This window comes from Lithobates pipiens, unplaced genomic scaffold (genome assembly GCF_037356315.1).
Source record: "Lithobates pipiens isolate NorthernLeopardFrog02 unplaced genomic scaffold, aLitPip1_a1.2 Scaffold_23, whole genome shotgun sequence".
Taxonomy (NCBI): domain Eukaryota; kingdom Metazoa; phylum Chordata; class Amphibia; order Anura; family Ranidae; genus Lithobates; species Lithobates pipiens.
The window spans coordinates 265,534,535-265,553,577 of record NW_027507785.1 but is presented as its reverse complement, the minus strand read 5'-3'; the positions used below and the strand labels follow the sequence as shown (position 1 = coordinate 265,553,577).

The following is a 19,043-nucleotide window of genomic DNA, read 5'->3' as shown; positions in this document are numbered from 1 at the left end:
AACAAAACTGATGTGAGACTATACAGTATGGCTTTCTATATGTAAAATATAGAAAACTGTACACAGTTAGGGTTCCTTAGTTCTGTTTTCTAGAAGTGAATTCCTGGAAGTTCGATAAAACTGAGTTTGCTCATCTTTCAGATTTCCAGGAATATGAATCCATTCATCAGTGCACAACAAGCAAGTTTCAGGGTCATATGATATTTCCAGCAGCATTCACAAATAGCTGTTATCAGTGTCATAGGAGTACCAGCAGCATCCATCAAGAGACGTGAGTCGTGTCATTACCTGGAACTGTATGGGAAGCCCAAGGGAAGCTTGTGCTAATTCCCGAGCAGTCTGAGAACTCTCCTGGTAGGATCTCTCTGCAGAGGCAGCAGCCTGGATGGCCTCAGTCTCCAATGTGCCAACCTGAGTCCGGACATCATATAGTCTGTAAAGACAAAATACATCAAAAGACAATTTCAAAATAAGCTAATTATTGATTTGGCTAGAGCAGGGCATTTATATGGCCTTAGGTTACATGAAAATATTTAGAGCAATCCCAAAAATTCTTCAGCACACTCTGACACAAATATATTATAAACTATAAATTGAGCTGTTGCCTCAACCACTATCCCTTTAACTGCAGAGGCAGTGTCTGGGGGTGTACAATGCTGCAGCCACGATGCTTTGCTTTACAGCCATTGCAATGAATTATTAGTAGATGTGTCTTTGAGCTGCTGGAAATTTATTTTTTACTATCTAGCCAATTAGAATGCAAAGAGATTAAAATACCTGTCAGTTTTTTGTTTTTTGCTGTCTGTGCCCCTTGTTAGGGTGATTCACCCTCTCTATTTGTGCTGTTTACCATTTTCAGTGAAAGTGCAGGAAAATCCCAAATTTTGGGTTGTCCCCAGGACAGGAATGGAGGAGGGATCTTCCAATGGGGACATTAGTTCTGGTGACAACCAGGGATTCCATTACTTTGGATGGATGTCCTCTCACATCCTGTTTTGGCTATGTGAAAGGAAGTGGAGAGAAATCTCCCCAATGGGACATCGATGGAAAAAAAATGTCCTGACAGGGGTTATAACCCTCATCCAAAATGAAAAAAAAATACATGTATATATTTTTTCATTTCTGCTCTAAACCCATGGTTTTAATTGTACAGGTGTAGACCGTCCAATATCCCTCTATATTACAGTGACTTGGAGGATGAAAAAGAATTTCCAAAATAAGGAACGAATATAGAAACTTCTTTTTCTATTTGTAAAAAGGTAGGCGTGATAATTCTGTAGTTACCCCAAATGTCACGGAACACCACAATTTGTGGTCCACAGGGGTAAGATTTTTGGAATATTTATGTAATATCACTTAAGATTTCCTATCTGCTGAAAGCATAGCTCTACTATGACCATGTGTCTGTCCTTGTTGAACAGTGCAGGATTTAGATGTGTAAAGTGTCATGTATGAGTGCATTTTACATACAGAACCCTATACCTTGATCTCAGTTTCTCTGCAGCATCGAGGTCTGCGTCTCCTGATCGTAGAATCTGCATCGATCTTTGTGTATCCGCCAGGGCGTCTCCTGAGCTCTGTGCTATCATCTGAGCCTCTTGTTCGAGTCTGAGTTCAGCAAAGAGGAAAGGATTCCATTAGATACAAGGGAAGCATGAAGGGACATCAGGGTGGAAATGGTGCTTACAGTCTAATCTTTCTTTCTATGTTATTTTATAGAAATTAATTTAAAAAGGAGACGTGATCACATTGTTGGCAATCAAACACAGTAAAACCTAATTATCACTAACGTCCTCCAAACTCCCACAATTTTCTTCACCATTAATTAGCTGCCATAACAGTTTGTATATTATTTCATTATTGATGGGTTATGGCTTGCTCTCTGCCACTGAGCACATAGATTGGTTCCATCTGTTGTCATGGATACATTGATTGAATATACACAGTGTTCTATGTGTTCATCTCAACAACAAAAAAAGTCATGATTCATTAATATTCCTTAGAGATAAAACTTCCTGCTGCAAAAGGGTAAAGTCAGCCAGCCGCCCCCGATCTCATCATATATAGACAACAGAAAATAATGGTATAGATGCAGCTGCATTAGTGCTGTATATCTGGGTGTGTCAGATTTCCCCTCTTCCTGGATATTCGACAATGCTGGCATACGAGTCTCTACTGTTTTCAGAACACTTATAATCTTAAACCTATGATTAGGCACAGGGATTCTCAACTCCACCCATCAGTCTCTGCAGTCAAAATATGCAGTGTGTATCTTTCAGAATGCAATAATATCTTTGCAACTTTAAAGCTGGACTCCAGGATAAACATATATTGTGTACATACATGAGTAGTTTGTATTCTTCCTTGAATCTTGGTTTGTGAATTTCTGTACAGTAATCCAGTATGAAACTTTGCCATTGTGCAGGAACTTCCTGCAAAAGGACCGGTCACTGCTGCTCTCTCTCCTTGTGCAGGGTGACTGGTCTTGTCTCCACCCCTTCCTGTAGTTTTCTGCAGGAAGCCTGTAATGGGTGGAGCCTGCTGGGCCCCTCCCACAGCTCTGCTTTCTGCACTGGCTATAAACAGGACAGTGATGATGTAACTGCTACTATATAGGGTGATATTGGGGTTTGTAAAGGCATTTGGTGCACACAAAGTAGATTTTTTTTATCTTTTTGTTGCTATTGAGAAATACATTTACATATAAGTTCTCATGCCTGGAGTTTAGCTTTAAAGTATAACTAAATGAAAAAATGTTTTCTTTAGTTTTGGATAGAGTGGAGAGGGATTAGAACCCCTGTCAGTTTGTATTGCTGTCTGTGCTCCTGTTAGGGAGATCCCCCCTCTCTATTTGTCCTTTTTACTGTTTTCATTAAAAGTGAAAGTAAAATAAAATCCCACATTTTGGCTTGTTCCAAGAAAAGTAATATAGAGAAAATCTTCCAATGGGGACACTAGTTCTGGTGGCCTGTGGATCCCCAAGAAATTCCCTTAATTTGCAGGGATTTCCTCTCACTTCCTGTTTGGATTATGGGACAGGAAAAAATAAACCAACAGGGGTTCTAACCCCCCCCCCCCCCCTTCATTCCCTATCCAAAATGAAAAACTATGTTCTGCTTTAAGGGTTCAGGAAGCAGCATTCCTACTATTACTGCACAATGCTACTCTGGCATAGGCTGGTTATTTGACAATGGGGAAACAAGAGAGAGAAGGAAAGCAACGGGTTCTAGCACATTTATGGTAACAAGGGGCGTTACATAGGCAGGCTAATTCTAATCAGGACTCGAAAGAATGCAAACATGTAATGAAAACATTATTAGTGCCGTGTGCACAGTAAGGGCAGTGTGCAATACATATAAAATAGAATACAATTATATACAGAACTTACAAATTTCCATTACACCTGCTATAGTGAGGCAGGGAAATTAAACCAATATTGCTCTACGTGTGTACAAGATGTGGTCCTACCTAGTTGCGATTCTCTGGGCTTCTTGACCAAGTGTAGAATATCTGCTTGAGTTCCAGTTCACATTCTCAGAAGGAAAAGTCTGTTATGCAAAAAACAATATAAGTACTATACATAAAAATATAATTCTGCATCTTAAAAGATATTGAAACATAAAGGATTTATGGGTAGAAGATTTCACAGCGAGGGTAATGGAAAATGACAAACTAAAGCGAAGACAGTACCATACATAAAAAACAAAAACACCAGAACGTATCACACAAGATCAGTCCAGAGTAAATCTAGCTTAAAGTGGTATTAAACCCAAAAACAAACAAAATATATTAAATTGCATGTTATGGATCATTAGGTGTGGCAGTTATATTAATTTTATTTTTTTGGGCTGTTTTCCTTTATTTTCCCCTGGCGATTTAGCCAGTAAGTCTGTTATTTTTGCGGCTTACATTAATAGAACAAGCTTTCCCAACAAAGTAACAGATGGAGGGTTGAGGCAAACCATTCACCACTGGGGTGCTAACAATCATCAGCTTTTATTCATTTATATTAACTGTTATTCCAAAAAGAACAACACTTTTGTTGTAATTGCCTATAAAGCTGTTAGTCAAGTCTATCTATACCCGCTAGTCCGTCGAACACTACCTTCTCCCAAATCTGACAATGCTGATGCCCAAAGGTGTCTGCTTTACTATTTCATCCAGAATGCAGACACCCACCAGTTCACACCAGAATGAGGTGCGGGAAACCTGCGTTCTGTGTGCATTTCCCGCATCCTATTGAAGACACGCTGCAGTTGCGATCTGCAGTGGGTGTCAATATTAAGTTAAAGACTCCCCAAACACAGTGCACTTGTCTGTACCGGATGGCATGGTACAGAAGTACCATGCCATCTGATGGCAGTGAGTTTCCAAAAGTAACGGATGCACTACTTTTGGTGCGGCGCGATTGTAGCCCATTCAAGATTAATAGGCTGGAATTGCAGCACATAGAACTACATGTAAACAGCATAGGAACGTGCTGTGTCCTGGTGTGAACCAGCCCAGAGACAGTGTATTAATGGCTGGATCATCAGCTGAAATAAAGGAAAAAAAGGCTAAAAACAAATGTAGCCAAACAGCTAAGGACTGGTACGCTGCAATATATTGTTGTTTTGGGGTTTAATATTACTTTTAATCCACTTTTAAAGTGAAGAAATCCTTTGGGGAATTTTAGTGGGCTGGACATACAGATTTTTTTTTTATTGAATTGTAATTTATTTATTTTTTTATTTATTTTATTATAATCTTATTTTTGTGTTAAAGCGGAGTTCCAGTGAAAAAAAAAAATTTTTTTTTGGATCCTAGCATTATTGCTAATGAAATTCAAAAAACAGTATACAATTATCATGATCTATTGTTCAATAATATAAATTTCTTAATGTAATTATTTATTCCTCTGTTTGTGGCAATTTCCATCATGAATGTGGGCATGTGAAGCCCAATCGCGATCGCTTCCTGGAATAGCTTTTGAGAGGTGCATGCTGGCTAACCAGCATGTACCTCTCCATCTTGCGCATGTGCGATTCAACAGCGGCCATAGCGTAGACTCCTGGGAAATGATGTGTCATCATTTCCCAGGAGCATAGGCGAGTGAGGAAGTCATGAGGAGCTCCGCGGACCAGGAAGTGGCAGATTACGAGGACTACATAGCAACAGGGCCTTTATGGTAAGTATAAAAAAAATACATTTCCTCCAAATGTTTTTTTGAGGTTAAAAGGAGTCTTTTAATGCAACTTTTATTTTAGGGTGGAACTCCGCTTTCATTTCTCAAAGACAGAGTTTGCTGTAGTCCATCTTTAAAGACCAATAGTCTTCTTAAAGTTTTAACGTATACTTATTAATAAAACAATAGCAAAAAGTGAATATTAAGAGGTGAAAAATAATCATAATGCATATTTAAAACACAATCAATGTAATCACTTTATTTTTTTATAATGTGACTGATGCGACTCACCATTCGGTTCAGTTCTGCCTGCCCCCCCTCAAGCTGCTGCCTTGCCACTGCTATCTTCATCTTGGTCTCCTGTAGGCGGCTCTGGTACTCTCCGGTCTGGGTCTGTACTTGCTGTATCTTGGCCTGCGCATGTACCAAGTCATTCTGGGTATCAGTTTGTAACCCCTGCAGTGCTGACATCTGTCTTTGCAAGGATTGTTCTGTAGCTAATGAACGGGAACATGGTTACTAAATAAGTTTTTCTTTAACACATCAATCAAATCACATAGGGAGAATCATAATTAATGGCTATAGCCAGCGTCATGACTATGACTGATGTGGCGCCATAGCAAAGCCATTAAGCAGCCTTGTCTCAAGGCAATACTCTAGTCAGACAAAATACCAATTAATAGAAATCATAGAGAGGATCACACACTCTTTACTAAATTCTGCTGCTATCTGCATAAATCATTATGTAGTCAGATACAGTGCCTTGAAAAAGTATTCACACCCCTTTAAATGTTCCACATTTTCTCATATTACAACCAAAAACGTAAATGTATTTTACTGGGATTTTATGTGATAGACCAACACAAAGTGACACATAATTGTGAAGTGGAAGGAAAATAATAAACTGTTTTCCAATTTTTTTACAAATAAAGATGTGAAAATTACAGCTGCAAGTGGTTTTGGGGATGTCTCTACATGGGATGTGTCTACCAGCTTTGCACATCTAGAGATTGAAATGGTTTCCCATTCTTCTTTGCAAAATAGCTCAAGCTCTGTCAGATTGGATGGAGAGTGTCTGTGAACAGCAATTTTCAAGTTTTGCCACAGATTCTCAATTGCATTTAGGTCTGGACTTTGACTGTGCCATTCTAACACATAAATATTATTTGATCTAAACCATTCCATTGTAGCTTTGGCTGTATGTTTAGGGTCGTTGTCCTGCTGGAAGGTGAACCTCTACCCCAGTCTCAAGTCTTTTGCAGACTCTACCTGGTTTTCTTCTAAGATTGCCCTGTATCTTCCATCCACCTTCTCATCAACTCTGACCAGCTTCTCTGTAGCTGCTGAAGAAAAGCATCCCCACAATATGATGCTGCCACCACCATGTTTCACGTGGGGAAGGTGTGTTCAGAGTGATGACACACAACCCCCAAGTGGACCTCAAGATGTCGGTTCCACTATGAGGCCTGTGGAAGTCAGACCCCCTATGCCCCATGGTGATGTTGTACAGAGATACCCTGATGAGGGCCTACCACCCTCTCAGTACACAGTACAACATTTTTACCCCCATACTCCTAATAAGCCACAGAGGGGGAGGGGTAATCATCGGGGTAAAAGAGGTGGAAGAGGGTCCAATCGAGGACGTCCTTTCAACCGCGATGATTACCAGCTTAGAGATTATAATGAGACATCATATTACTCTCCGTCACCTAGACGTGCACCCCCGAATTCGCACTATGTGGGGTCTCAAAATCATAATGTAGCTCCAGTTTCTACATACAACAGGTTTTCTCCACTAAGGGATCAGAGAGACAATGAAATTAGAAACAATGCCTATACACCATCTACATACAATCCACCCAATAGTAATTTTAGAAATCAGGATTTTTGCGAGGATCCATATACCAAAAAAAGAGGCCAGGATCCAAGAGAGGGTGCAGAGGGGGGAAACGACTACAGCGGAGGAAAAAGAAGGCGAGTTTGATAGGAAAGGGTGTTTTTAATCTAAGTAAAAAAACCTTTTCCCAAGCAGAGTTATCTGTATTGGATAAGGGATTAAAATATGCACCCCCCAAAAGTCTTAATAAATTTAACACCTTCATAGATGTACACAAATTTATTAGGAAAATTAATGTTCAAAGATATTTGACAACTAATCCGTTTAGAACAGGATATACAGCAGCCACGTTTGGCACTGTACATTCAGGGTTATCTAACCCGTCTTTATTTGCACCCCCTGTACCTACAGCTCCGGCGGTAAAGATTTTTAAGGATCTTGTACTTGGTGACCTAGAGAAACTTCCTATTAAGCATGTGAATAGGTCCACCCTCTCACAGGCCGGTTTTAACTCTTTGTGTGAACAAAAGGAGGTCGTCGTGCGTCCTGCTGACAAAGGGGGTGGGATTGTTATCCTGGACAAGGAACAGTATAAAGCCGAAATGTGCAGGATACTAGAAGAACCGGGGACATATAAATTACTCCCTAACAATCCCACAAATCTTTACAAAAGACAACTTAAGAGCCTTGTCGAGAAAGGATACGACTCGAAAATTCTGAATAAGAAAGAAAAATCATTTTTGATCCCTATTGCTCCAAGAATTCCCACTATATATTATCTACCAAAGATTCATAAAGATGCGATTAACCCTCCCGGCAGGCCTATAGTGAGTGGTATCAATTCTATCACCTCACGTATAGGTCGATATATAGATTTCTACCTGCAACCTTTAGTGAAAAAAACTCCTTCGTATCTTAAGGATACAGGAGCGACAATTAGGAGACTGGCAAATATAACTCCCCAGGATGAATGCATTATTGCCACAGCAGATGTGGCTTCTCTATATACTTGCATTCCACATAGAAGGGGTATAGAAGCTGTCCGCTATTTTTTGGATCAAGAAGATTCTCTAGCGCCTTTCCAACGCGACTATCTCATTGAACTGCTTGAGTTTGCAACCGAGCATAATTATTTTTGGTTTAATGGGAATTACTATTCACAGCAGAGAGGTGTAGCAATGGGGGCCAAATTTGCCCCCAGTCTTGCCAATTTATTTATGGCAAAGTGGGAGGAGGATGTCGTCTATGCCCATCATAACCCCTCGTTGGCTTTATGGGCAAGATATATAGACGACATCCTCCTCCTATGGAATGGCACACCCGAATCGCTAAGAGAATTTTTTGGTACTTTGAACCACAATGATAGGGGTATCTCATTATCGCTAGAAATGAGCACCTCTAAGATTAACTTCTTGGATCTAGAAATTGAAATATTAAATAATAAATTCGTGTTCAAAACACATTTCAAAGAAACTGATCGGAACAGCTTCATTCCCCTAGATAGCTGCCACCACAGAGCGTGGCTTAATTCTGTTCCACGGAGCCAGTTTCTACGTCTCCGGAGGAATTGTACAGATCTAGAGACATTCAAAATACAAGCCAAAAATCTTAGGCAGAAATTTGAAGATAAGGGGTACGATAGAGCTATTTTGGATAGGGAAATATGCAAGGTTGCGGAAACCAATAGAGAGGACCTCATTGTTGAGAAAACACAAAATGCACCTGATGATACTTACAGATGGTCTATGATAACAACGTTTTCATCACAGCATAGACAGATCAAGTCTATTATAAACAAACATTGGAGTATACTAAAAAACGATTCCGTGTTGGGCCCCAAGCTACCCGAACAAGCTAAGATACTTTTCAGGGGGGTTCCTTCCCTACAGAAGAGTATAGCCCCCAATATCTTAGATCCACCCAATCGTCCATCCTTTTTCCACAATATGACGGGTTTCTACCCCTGTAAAAAGTGCAGTGTATGTAGATACAATACCTTAGGGAGACGTAAGGCCACTGAATTTACCTCTACAATCACTAATAAGACACATAGTATCAAGCCTTTTTGCACTTGTGACACCAAGTATGTGGTATATCTAATCACCTGCCCATGTGGCAAGCAATATGTAGGGAGGACGATTAGGACATTTGCAATCAGGGTAGGCGAACATATATCCCTTATCAAGAGTAAAGATTCAAAACACACTGTCCCTAGACACTATAAGCAGTGTCACAATAGTGACCCTACAGGAACAGAGTTTTTGATCATTGATAGGTATACGCCACCCTGGAGGGGGGGTGCCATGACCAGGGGTGTATCCAAGTTAGAGACGTATTGGATATACACTATCAAGTCTTACTCCCCGTTTGGTCTAAACGTGGAGTGGGACATCAATGCATTCATCGATAATGGTTGATGTAGGGTGTTGGGTCCCACTCCCCGTTTGGTTCGGACTTGGTGTGTAATATAGATGCATTTATCGATGATAGATGAGGTCTGTCCATCTCTCTTACCTATATTTTTACTTTATTCCACTTATCCCCTCCTTTTTTGGGTATATATGGTAGAAATATGTGGGGAAAATGTACTTTTTGTGTACTTGTAGATGGTTAAAGGCGACTCGGGTTTGGTCCACCTAATGTGTCGACACATATTACTTCCGGTCTCCTTTTGATTGGGCCACTATATTAATAGAGCGCTACATCTGAGTATATATATATATATATATACCTTAAAACTCATGACTACATTTGATTTTTATAAGTTTTTATATTTTTATACTTTCAATTTTTAAAAATTAGAATAAAAATTCCCTTTTTATGCGTAAGCCATCGTCCATGTAAGAGTGTTACGATGTAATAATCGCCTATTTGAGTGGATCTGGTCACATTTTTCCATTCAATTTTCAGTTAACACCCTTAGGTAGATTTTAACTACTTTTTTTTTTTTGGGTAAAATTTCTGGAAATAATATCCTTTCGAAATTTGCCTTCTCTATTTATTTTTCCTGTGAAATGTGGCTACACAAGCTAATATGCGATTATAGGCACTGCGTTCCTATTTTGATGCAGCGTCCGAATGTTTAATGTTGTCTATATTTTTTACTTCTTTTTTTTTTTTTTTTTTTTTTTTTTTTTTTTTTTTTTTTTTTTTTTTTTACCAATGCTTTTTCTACTAGATATATCCCTCAGCTGAGAGTATATATTCTATATTTTCCTTATCTAATATATAAAAAAGATTCGTTCTTGTACCGATCTGTACATTACCCTAGAGATGGCGTTCTTTTATACGTCTATTTTTTGAGTACGGGGACACGGAAGTGACGTTATGGCGCCGGGATGTGGATAAAGTTGGTGCGTTCCAGGCTGACCACTCCCGTTCGTGAGATACGCGGGGGGTCACGTTTATTTTACTTTTACTTCCGCTAAGGTTAAAAGATCGGCTGAACTTTTCAATGTTTATGCCTGCGTTCTATTTGGACGTTATTGGCATTAGGACGTTCGTTTAAATATACGGAAGTCATTCGTCTAATATATATAAGAGTATGGGATCTAACAGCTATTTGACTAGAACCTTCACATTACTAAAAAGAGGCGTGGAACGCACGCCGGCGGCCATGTTGGATACCGGAAGTGATGGGTGGTGACACTGATGGAGGAAATCTTGTCCTGATTGGGGGTCTAGCTATATAAACTGGAGGGCTGCCTTGAAGTTGTACCCCAGATGATGTCTGCTTAAGACGAAACGCGTCGGGACTTCACTGCAGCCTGAGATTTTACTGAAAAAGCGCTTATGTTCTTTGTACACGTGAGTTTGATAATTTTTAATTAAATTATTTGAAATGAAAAACGGAGTTACACTATTTTGGTCCCTGCTCTCTTCCTTTATATCTATCCCACTACCTATGATGATCTATGTGGATGGAGACATACCGCAGAGAAAATAGCTACACTTGAAAGCCTTCCAGAAAAAGACAACACTCCAAAAATAGCCTATGTATACCTACAAGCACATATGATCCTCCAAATATAATTTTGAGTAGGATCCATTAAATCTGGTAAGCCCCCATTTTATGTGGTGGAGGGTTCACGCGGTGATTGTGTGATTATCCTTTGGAGAAGGTGTAGGACTGTTTTTCACTTCATCGTGTCACACACAGTAACCTTGGAAAATCTGGAGAACTCTTCATCTGTTTTCATGCTGTTTTTCCACTTTTGTGGACACATTTTTTTTTTTTCATATTTATTTACTTGGACATTCTAGCTTTACATATACAGTAATTGAGTGTTTATATATTTCTTTTTTATGTGTTTTGTGCACAGTCTAACACATGTATTGATTACATTGGTCACATTGTAATGTGGTAAAAACAAATAAGCGCTACACGTTTTTCACAAAAATTTTTTTTTTTTGATGTGCAGTGTTAGTTTTCCATCACAAATTGCGTTCTGCTTTTAGGCCAAAAAAGCACCTTCTTCCACATGTTTACTGTGTCCCCCACATGGCTTCTTGCAAACTGCAAACAGGACTTCTTATGGCTTTCTTTCAACAATGGCTTTCTTCTTGCCCCTCTTCCATAAAGGCCAGATTTGGGGAGTGCATGACTAATAGTTGTCCTGTGGACAGATTCTCCCACCTGAGCTGTGGATCTCTGCAGCTCCTCCAGAGTTACCATGGGCGTCTTGGCTTCTTCTCTGATTAATGCTCTCTTTGCCCAGCCTGTCCATTTAGTTGGATGGCCATGTCTTAGTAGGTTTGCAGTTGTGCCATACACTTTCCATTTTGATTATGGATTTAACAGTGCTCCTTGAGATGTTCAAAGCTTGGGATAGGATTTTTTTTTTATAACCTAACCCTGCTTTAAACTTCTCCACAACTTTATCCCTGACCAGGCTGGTGTGTTCCATGGTCTTCATGAGGCTGTTTGCTCTCTAACAAACCTCTGAGGGCTTCACAAAACAGCGGTGTTTATGCTGAGATTAAATTACACACAGGTGGACTCTATTTACTAATTAGGTGACTTCTGAAGGCAATTGATTCCACTAGATTTTAGGAGTATCAGAGTAAAGGGGGCTGAATACAAATGCATGCCGCACTTTTCAGATATTTATTTGTAAAAAAATTTGAAAACCATTTATAATTTTCCTTCCACTTCACAATTATGTGCCACATTGTGTTGGTCTATCAGGGGTCTCAAACTGGTGGCCCTCCAGCTGTTACAGAACTACAATTCCCATGAGGCATTGCAGGGCTGAGGGTTACAAGCATGACTCCCCATAGACAGAGGCGTGATGGAAATTGTAGTTCTGCAACAGCTGGAGGGCCGCCAGTTTGAGACCCCTGGTCTATCACATAACATCCCAATAAAATACATTTACGTTTTTGATTGTAACATGACAAAATGTGGAAAATGTCAAGTAGTATGAATACTTTTTCAAGGCACTGTAGCTCTGGGCCCCCTGAGATTTTGGCAACCATCGCAGTTTCATGGTCTGCTATGGCTATAGTTCCAGACTTGGGTACAACACTGGGGGATACATTTGGGATTGTTTATTAGACATGTGCTCTGCCATAAAATTTGTTTGTTTTCGTTTCATTTGTTTTTTTTTTTTTTTGTTTTTTGTTCTTTTGATTACATTTGTAAATTGGAAAAAAATCTAAGTAGTTATGTTCCATTCCTTTAGATGCAATATTTGTTATTTCAATAATTCGGAAAAATTCAGAAATGAGAAAATTTGAAAATCCGAAAGAAGGCAAATCTGAAAATTTGAAAGAATGGAAATTCTAAAATCCGAAATAATAATTAAATAACTAATAATAACTAACTAATAAATTATAGGTTATGGAATTTCCGCTCAAATTTGGCTGAACATAACGAATACAAATTTATCTGAAGTTACGAATTATCCGAAATAACAAATGCCGCATCTAAACAAATTAAACGTAACAAATTAATAATGATAAATAATAAAAATATTTTATTATCATTATTATTTATTATTGTTAATTTGTTATGTTCCATTCGTTTAGATGTGGCATTCCTTATTTTGGGTAATCTGCAACTTGCTATAAATTTGTATTCGTTACATTCACTAACAGCCAAATTTGATAGGAAATTCCAATACCTATAATTTAATAGTTAGTAATAGTTATTATTATTAGTTAATTAGTTATTACAGTGGTGTGAAAAAGTGTTTGCCCCTTCCTCATTTCCTGTTCCTTTGCATGTTTGTCACACTTAAGTGTTTCGGAACATCAAACCAATTTAAACAATAGTCAAGGACAACACAAGTAAACACAAAATGCAATTTGTAAATGAAGGTGTTTATTATTAAAGGTGAAAAAAAATCCAAACCATCATGGCCCTGTGTGAAAAAGTGATTGCCCCCTAAACCTAATAACTGGTTGGGCCACCCTTAGCAGCAACAACTGCAACCAAGCGTTAGCGATAACGTGCAATGAGGCTTTTACAGCGTCCTGGAGGAATTTTGGCCCACTCATCTTTGCAGAATTGTCCTAATTCAGTTACATTAGAGGGTTTTCGAGCATGAACGGCCTTTTTAAGGTCATACCACAACATCTCAATAGGATTCAGGTCAGGACTTTGGCTAGGCCACTCCAAAGTCTTCATTTTGTTTTTCTTCAGCCATTCGGTGGTGAACTTGCTGGTGTGTTTAGGATCATTGTCCTGCTGCAGAACCCAAGTTCGTTTCAGCTTGAGTACACGAACAGATGGTCGGACATTCTCCTTCAGGATCTCTTGGTAGACAGCAGAATTCATAGTTCCTTTTATCACGGCAAGTCTTCCAGGTCCTGAAGCAGCAAAACAGCCCCAGACCATCACACTACCACCACCATATTTTACGGTTGGTATAATGTTCTTTTTATGAAATACAGTGTTCCTTCTACGCCAGATATACTTGGACATACACCTTCCAAAGAGTTCCACTTTTGTCTCATCGGTCCACAGAATGTTGTCCCAAAAGTCTTGGGGATCATCAAGATGTGTTGTGGAGAAATTGAGACGAGCTTTGATGTTCTTTTTGCTCAGCAGTGGTTTTCTCCTTGGAACTCTGCCATGCAGGCCATTTTTGCCCAGTCTTTTCCTGATGGTTGAGGCATGAATGCTGACCTTAACTGAGGCAAGTGAGGCCTGCAGTTCCTTGGACGTTGTTGTGGGGTCTTTTGTGACCTCTTGGATGAGTCGTCGCTGCGCTCTTGGGGTAATTTTGGGCGGCCGGCCACTCCTGGGAAGGTTCGCCACTGTTCCATGTCTTCGCCATTTGTGGATAATGGCTCTCACTGTGGTTCGCTGGATTCCCAAAGCTTTGGAAATGGCTTTATAACCCTTTCCAGACTGATAGATCTCAATTACTTTCTTTCTCAATTGTTCCTGAATTTCTTTGGGTCTCGGCATGATGTGTAGCTTTTAAGGATCTTCTGGTGGACCTTACTGTGTCAAGCAGCTCCTATTTAAGTGATGCCTTGATTGTGAACAGGTGTGGCAATAATCAGGCCTGGGTGTGGCTAGGGAAATTGAACTCAGTTGTGGACAACCACAGTTATAGTATGTTTTAACAAGGGGGGCAATCACTTTTTCACACAGGGCCATGATGGTTTGGATTTTTTTTCACCTTTAATAATAAACACCTTCATTTACAAATTGCATTTTGTGTTTACTTGTGTTGTCCTTGACTATTGTTTAAATTGGTTTGATGTTCCGAAACACTTAAGTGTGACAAACGTGCAAAGGAACAGGAAATGAGGAAGGGGGCAAACACTTTTTCACACCACTGTATTATGAATTTTCAGGTTTTCGAATTTTCTGATTTTTTTTCTTATTTTCGGATTTTCTGATTTTTTAGATTTTCATCCTTATATTCAGATTATCGAATTTTCTTATTTTAAATTTCGGAATTTTTGGAAAAATGAATTAAACGGGTTTTTGTTAATTCAAATATTTCCGAGTTAACGAAGTTGTCGAATTTAGTTACAAAACGAATTCGGAATGAAACAAATTGCACATGTCTATTGTTTATGGCACATTAGATTAGGCATCATGGAATAGGTATGTCTGCATCAGTATGATGCGTACTTAAAGTAGAACTTCAGGCAAAACTTTCTTTACATTTTGGTAGGGCGGCTCATATATTTTATTTCTTTGCCATCTGTGTCCCATTGAGGAGATTTCTCTTCATTTCCTGTCCCTTAGCCAAAACAGGATGTGAGAGGCAATCGCTGCAAATTAAAGGAATACCGTGGCTCACCAAATTTAGTGTCCCCATTGGAAGATTTCCCCTCTATTACTTTTCTGGGGACAACCCAAAAGTTGGAATTTTCTTTTAGTTTCACTTTCAATGATCAAGGTAAACAGGACAAATAGAGAGGGAGAATCTCCTTACTGGGGGCACAATAAGCAAAAAAATCTGACAGGTGTTCTATTCCATCTCCACTTTATCCAAAACTAAAAAAAAAGTTTTGCCTTTAGTTGTAATTTAAGGAATGTTGCCCATGGACCATGCAAGTAATAGCTACCGGAAAACACACATTTATGGCAAAACTTGACAAATATAAGTACTCAATATGTAGCCAAGCATCCACATTTTGGGATGACAATAGTCTATGTGAAAACCACAGACCCAGGGAAATGCCTAGCTCCCAACAGTCCCTGATTTCGAACAAAGTCCCTCTCGCCTCCTCATTTGCCCCCCTTTTGATCTGATCTGTATAGTTGTATATAAAATGCATTTTTTATCGTTCAAAAAGTATTTCTTAGTAAACCTTTTATCCAATTTCCAGTTTACTAACTCATGAATATATTATATTTCCACAAAATTTCCACAAATTTCCAGTGATGTGGTCAATTAGTTGTATCTCACCATGAGCAGATTCGGCCTCCCTTAACATATTCCGAGTTCTCTCCTCCGCTGCCCTCATCTGTTCCTCCAGGTAACGCTGGTCTTGGGTGTGCATTTGACCATTGCCATTGATGGAACCAGTCAACTGCTGCAGCTGTCTCTTGTATGAAGTCATCTGGATAATCAAATACAAATGTTAATGTTGTTAATTAAAGCACAGCTTCAAATATCTCATTGCTTATGGGATGGGTAAATAACTAGTAATGGCAGATATAATTTCCCTTCCTGGAAAACATGCTGCTCCAGGCTCCCTCCTTGCTTACACAACCAAAGCATTTGGTCACTTAGAGCTGAACTCCAGGTTTGATCTTAATTGCATACTTACATTGGGGGTTGCTCATTTGGCTTTGCTGCCGTTGACAGAACATTCATTTTTTTCAATGAACACAAGGCATTCTCTGATTGGACAAGGTGAAGAACAGGGGCAGGGATGTCACAATCTCCACCTCATTTAATCTGAGCAGGGCTGGTGCAAGGATTTTTGATATCCCACGTCAGTGATTCTCAACCAAGGTTTCGTGGAACCCTAGGGTTCCTCCAGAAGTCGCTAGGGGTTCCTTCAGCATTGGGCAATTTCTGCCTCTCAGATAAGTTCCCACTCACACCATTGATCTTTTTAGCTATCTATAAGGAGGTAATTCCTCCCAATGACCACAGGTGTAAGGACCATTCTTCCCACTGACCATCACACTAATGTATCATGAGTTGTAGATTTAAAATTTTTACCAGGAGTTCCCTGAGACCAAAGAATTATTTCAAGGGTTCCTCTGTGCTGAAAAGGTTGAGAAAGGCTGAACTAGGTGAAATCTCATTTTCCTGGCCCCCTTGGCTCCATCCCCTGTGCCCTGCCTCTTGAATAATCCAGCTTTTTAGCGAATCGTCCATCAAATGCAGCCCACCAGCGCTCATCAAATTCAGCCTCACCAGTGCCCATCAAATGCATCCTCACCAGCGCCCATCAAATGCAGCCTCACCAGTGCCCATCGAAAGCAGCTTCACCAGTGCCCATCAAATGCAGCCTCACCAGTGCCCATCAATGAATGTTTGCTTGCTTTCATTCATTCGGTAGTCAGGACACAGCCCTCTGCCACTGCACCTCTGACACTATGTGTGAACGGAGCAGCGGCTGCCTGCTGATGCTGAGACTTAGTTGCTTGCCGCAGAGAGAAGAGAGTAGGAACATCAGTGGCCGGTGCCCTAGACAGCAGTGCGCCCTAGGCGGCTGTCTAATTTGCCTAGTGGTAGCACCGACCCTGAATCTTGAATTCATTGAAAAAATACAAGGTGTGCTGTAAATGGCGGCGGTGCCAAGCGAGCAGCCCCCTGTGATCAGTGTGTAGTTGGGCAGCCCCTTGGCATTGGATCTGGAAGATCACGGCTATCACTGTAGTAGTGTTGATTACTGCATTGATGGCCAGCTTCCCAGCGGTCCCTCAGGTATTAGATATGCATACTTACATTGAACCAATGTAAGTATGCAATTAGGATCATACCTGAAGCTCAGCCTTAATCTCTGCCAAAGGAGAAAATCCTCCTCATCTCCTCTGATCTCCACCTAGAGCAGAGATCACATGCAATCTCCAGTCAAGGGAACCTGTAGCACTATGTTCCCCTGGCATTTTAAGTATATAAACTCATCCCAGATTGTTAGCATTGCTTCATGGATGCAGGTCCACTTTAACCAATGATCCACTCCACTAGGAACTCACCTGCTCAGTGACTTGGTCATAGCAGCTCGGGCACTCTGGTTGATCACAGTTTTCCCCACTAAATCCTGGTTTGCACAGACATGAGCCATCAGCCTGGCATGAACCTTGCTGGGAACCCACAGGGTGACAGTAACACTCTATGAAAGGAAACACACCAAGAGGGTTAAAACAAACAAAGGTTACACTCTAACTTTCATTTGGCATCCTCTGACCCCTAATCTACACAGGAGTCACTTGATTCCACTATATTTTAGGTTGATACATGCCATATTTGCAGCACATTATATGACTGTCTTAACAGAAGTGAGAAGTATGTCATTACTAATATGCTTCTGAAAATGCTAGTTTCCTGACTGTTATGTTGAACCACTGGCTTCAAACTTTCCAAGCCACTGACCTGAGATAAGTATGGAGTCTTTATCTGATTCTAGCTTGGGGTCAGTGACTCAAAGTATTGAAGCTAGGGGGTTAAAATGACAGCTAGGCAACATGCATGTTTTTGCTAAGGCTGCTTTCACACTGGGGCGGTATTCAGGCGTTACAGCGCTAAAAATAGCGCCTGTGTAACGCCTGAAAAAAACTGGCCCCTTTCCCTCCAGTGTGAAAGCCGGAGGGCTTTCACACTGGAGCGATGCGCTGGCAGGACGGTGAAAAAAGTCCTGCTAGCCGCATCTTTGCAGCGGTGAAGGAGCGGTGTATTCACCGCTCCTATACCGCTCCTACCCATTGAAATCAATGGGACACCGCGGCAATACCGCCGGCAAAGCGCCGCTGCAGCGGCGCTTTGCGGGCGGGTTTAACCCCTTTTCCGCCGCTAGCGGGGGTTAAAACCACCCCGCTAGCGCCCGCACACCGCCGCTAAAACGACGGTAAAGCGCCGCTAAAAATAGCGGCGCTTTACCGCCGACGCTGCTCCCGCCCCAGTGTAAAGCAGCCTAAGAGAAGGTGGTGGAGACTCAGTGGACATCCTTTAAACCTGCCTATCTAAAGGGAAGATATTAGTAATTGGCTGGTAAGAGCCAAAACCCAGCTGGTCAATGCATCAGAAGGCTCAACCTTGGGATGTCTGACAACACCGAGTCTTGTAAACACTCATATAATCATTTTCAAATACACCATACACCAGCCTGACAGAGCAAAATTACTTCTATGTTTTTAGGCATATTAGAGATTAGTAGAGTATAGTAGAGTATAGTAGTATAAGGTCTTTTTGATGTAAATTTCAAAGGATGTGGTACCAGACACTATGGGGTTTATTTACTAAAGGCAAATCCACTTTGCACTACAAGTGCAATTGGAGGTGCAGTCGCTTTAGATCTGAGGGGAATATCTGAAATGAGGGGAAGCTCTGCTTATTTTTTCATCCAATCGTGTACAAGCAAAAATGCTTTTTTTTATTTTCCTTGCAAATCCCC

The 19,043-nt window shown here is 40.4% G+C and overlaps 1 protein-coding gene across 1 annotated transcript in view; it reads right to left on the bottom strand.

Moving 5' to 3' along the window:
- Positions 1–19,043, bottom strand: part of LAMC2 (laminin subunit gamma 2) — a 72,578-nt gene that overhangs the window by 17,388 nt on the left and 36,147 nt on the right. Inside the window, exons 12-17 of the mRNA XM_077453130.1 lie at positions 17,629–17,765; positions 15,881–16,034; positions 5,456–5,661; positions 3,469–3,548; positions 1,483–1,608; positions 289–433 (exon numbers count right to left, since the gene is read on the bottom strand). Of these exons, the coding sequence (XP_077309256.1) occupies positions 289–433; positions 1,483–1,608; positions 3,469–3,548; positions 5,456–5,661; positions 15,881–16,034; positions 17,629–17,765 (848 nt within the window). The remainder of the gene's footprint in view (positions 1–288; positions 434–1,482; positions 1,609–3,468; positions 3,549–5,455; positions 5,662–15,880; positions 16,035–17,628; positions 17,766–19,043) is intronic.